At 42.1% G+C, this 2167-nt stretch overlaps 1 protein-coding gene across 1 annotated transcript; it reads left to right on the top strand.

Moving 5' to 3' along the window:
* Positions 1 to 834: 834 nt before the first annotated feature.
* On the top strand, positions 835 to 1650 carry LOC123394520 (40S ribosomal protein S6-like). Its single transcript, XM_045089081.1, has one exon. The coding sequence runs from the start codon at positions 851 to 853 to the stop codon at positions 1598 to 1600; it is 750 nt and encodes a 249-aa protein (XP_044945016.1). The 5' UTR covers positions 835 to 850; the 3' UTR covers positions 1601 to 1650.
* Positions 1651 to 2167: the final 517 nt, after the last annotated feature.

Here is a 2167-nt window from a genome sequence, read left to right as displayed (position 1 = left end):
CAGAAATCAGTTGCATTTCTCTACACCAACAACAAGACAGAAGAAAGAGAAATTAAGGAGTCCATCCCATTTACAATTGCACCCCAAACCATAAGATACCTAGTAATAAACCTAACCAAAGAGGCACAGAATCTATACTCAGAAAACTATAAAGTACTCATGAAAGAAATTGAGGAAGACACAAAGAAATGGAAAAATGTTCCATGCTCCTGGATTGGAAGAATAAATATTGTGAAAATGTCTATTCTACCTAAAGCAATCTACACATTTAATGCAATTCCTATCAAAGTACCATCCATCTTTTTCAAAGAAATGGAACAAATAATCCTACAATTTATATGGAACCAGAAAAGACCTCCAATAGCCAAAGGAATATTTAAAAAGAAAGCCAAAGTTGGTGACATCACAATTCCGGATTTCAAGCTCTATTACAAAGCTGTCATTATCAAGACAGCATGGTACTGGCACAAAAACAGACACATAGATCAATGGAACAGAATAGAGAGCCCAGAAATAGACCCTCAACTCTATGGTCAACTAATCTTCAACAAAGCAGGAAAGAATGTCCAATGGAAAAAAGACAGCCTCTTCAATAAACGGTGTTGGGAAAATTGGACAGCCCCATGCAGAAAAATGAAATTGGACCATTTCCTTACACCACACACACAAATAGACTCAAAATGGATGAAGGACCTCAATGTGAGAAAGGAATCCATCAAAATCCTTGAGGACAACATAGGCAGCAACCTCTTTGTCCTCAACCACAGCAACATCTTCGTAGGAACATCGCCAAAGGCAAGGGAAGCAAGGGCAAAAACGAACTATTGGGGAGGCGTTAGGCTGCTTCAGGATGAAGCTGAACATCTCTTTCCCAGCTACCTGCTGCCAGAAACTCATTGAAGTGGACGATGAACGCAAACTTCGAACCTTTTATGAGAAGCGTATGGCCACAGAAGTTGCTGCGGACGCCCTCGGTGAAGAATGGAAGGGTTATGTGGTCCGAATCAGTGGTGGCAATGACAAACAAGGCTTCCCCATGAAGCAGGGTGTCTTGACCCATGGCCGTGTCCGCCTGCTGCTGAGTAAGGGGCATTCCTGCTACAGACCAAGGAGGACGGGAGAGAGAAAGCGCAAATCTGTTCGGGGTTGCATCGTGGATGCCAATCTCAGTGTTCTCAACTTGGTCATTGTAAAGAAAGGAGAGAAGGATATTCCTGGACTCACTGATACTACTGTGCCTCGACGCCTGGGGCCCAAAAGAGCCAGCAGAATCCGCAAACTCTTCAATCTCTCTAAAGAAGATGATGTCCGCCAGTATGTTGTGAGAAAGCCCTTAAACAAAGAAGGTAAGAAACCTAGAACCAAAGCGCCCAAGATACAGCGTCTTGTTACTCCACGTGTCCTCCAACACAAACATCGGGGTATTGCTCTGAAGAAACAGCGCACTAAGAAAAACAAGGAAGAGGCTGCAGAATATGCTAAACTTTTGGCCAAGAGAATGAAGGAGGCCAAAGAAAAACGCCAGGAACAGATTGCCAAGAGACGGAGGTTGTCCTCTCTGAGAGCTTCTACCTCTAAGTCTGAGTCCAGTCAAAAATGAGATTTTCTAAGAGTGACAAATAAATAAGATCAGACATTAAAAAAAAAAAATGAACTATTGGGATTTCTTCAAGATCAAAGCTTTTGCACAGCAAAGGAAACAGTTAACAAAACCAAAAGACAACTGACAGAATGGGAGAAGATATTTGCAAACGACATATCAGATAAAGGACTAGTGTCCAAAATTTATAAAGAACTCAGCAAACTCAACACCCAAAGAACAAATAATCCAATCAAGAAATGGGCAGAGGACATGAACAGACATTTCTGCAAAGAAGACATCCAGATGGCCAACCGACACGCGAAAAAGTGTTCCATATCACTCAGCATCAGGGAAATACAAATCAAAACCACAATGAGATATCACCTCACACCAGTCAGAATGGCTAAAATCAACAAGTCAGGAAATGACAGATGCTGGCGAGGATGCGGAGAAAGGGGAACCCTCCTACACTGTTGATGGGAATCTAACCTCTCTGGAAAACAACATGGAGGTTCCTCAAAATGTTGAAAATAGAATTACCCTATGACCCAGCAATAGCACTACTGGGTATTTACCCTAAAGATA

Source organism: Mustela putorius, unplaced genomic scaffold (assembly GCF_011764305.1).
Source record: "Mustela putorius furo isolate JIRA1106 unplaced genomic scaffold, ASM1176430v1.1 tig00003834_pilon_pilon_pilon, whole genome shotgun sequence".
Taxonomy (NCBI): domain Eukaryota; kingdom Metazoa; phylum Chordata; class Mammalia; order Carnivora; family Mustelidae; genus Mustela; species Mustela putorius.
Note: the sequence above shows the minus strand (reverse complement) of the source record. Positions and strands in the feature narration are given on the sequence as shown.

Excerpts from the sequence above, each read along its gene's own strand:
- LOC123394520 (XM_045089081.1), top strand. The coding sequence starts at position 851 with ATGAAGCTGAACATCTCTTTCCCAGCTACCTGCTGCCAGAAACTCATT.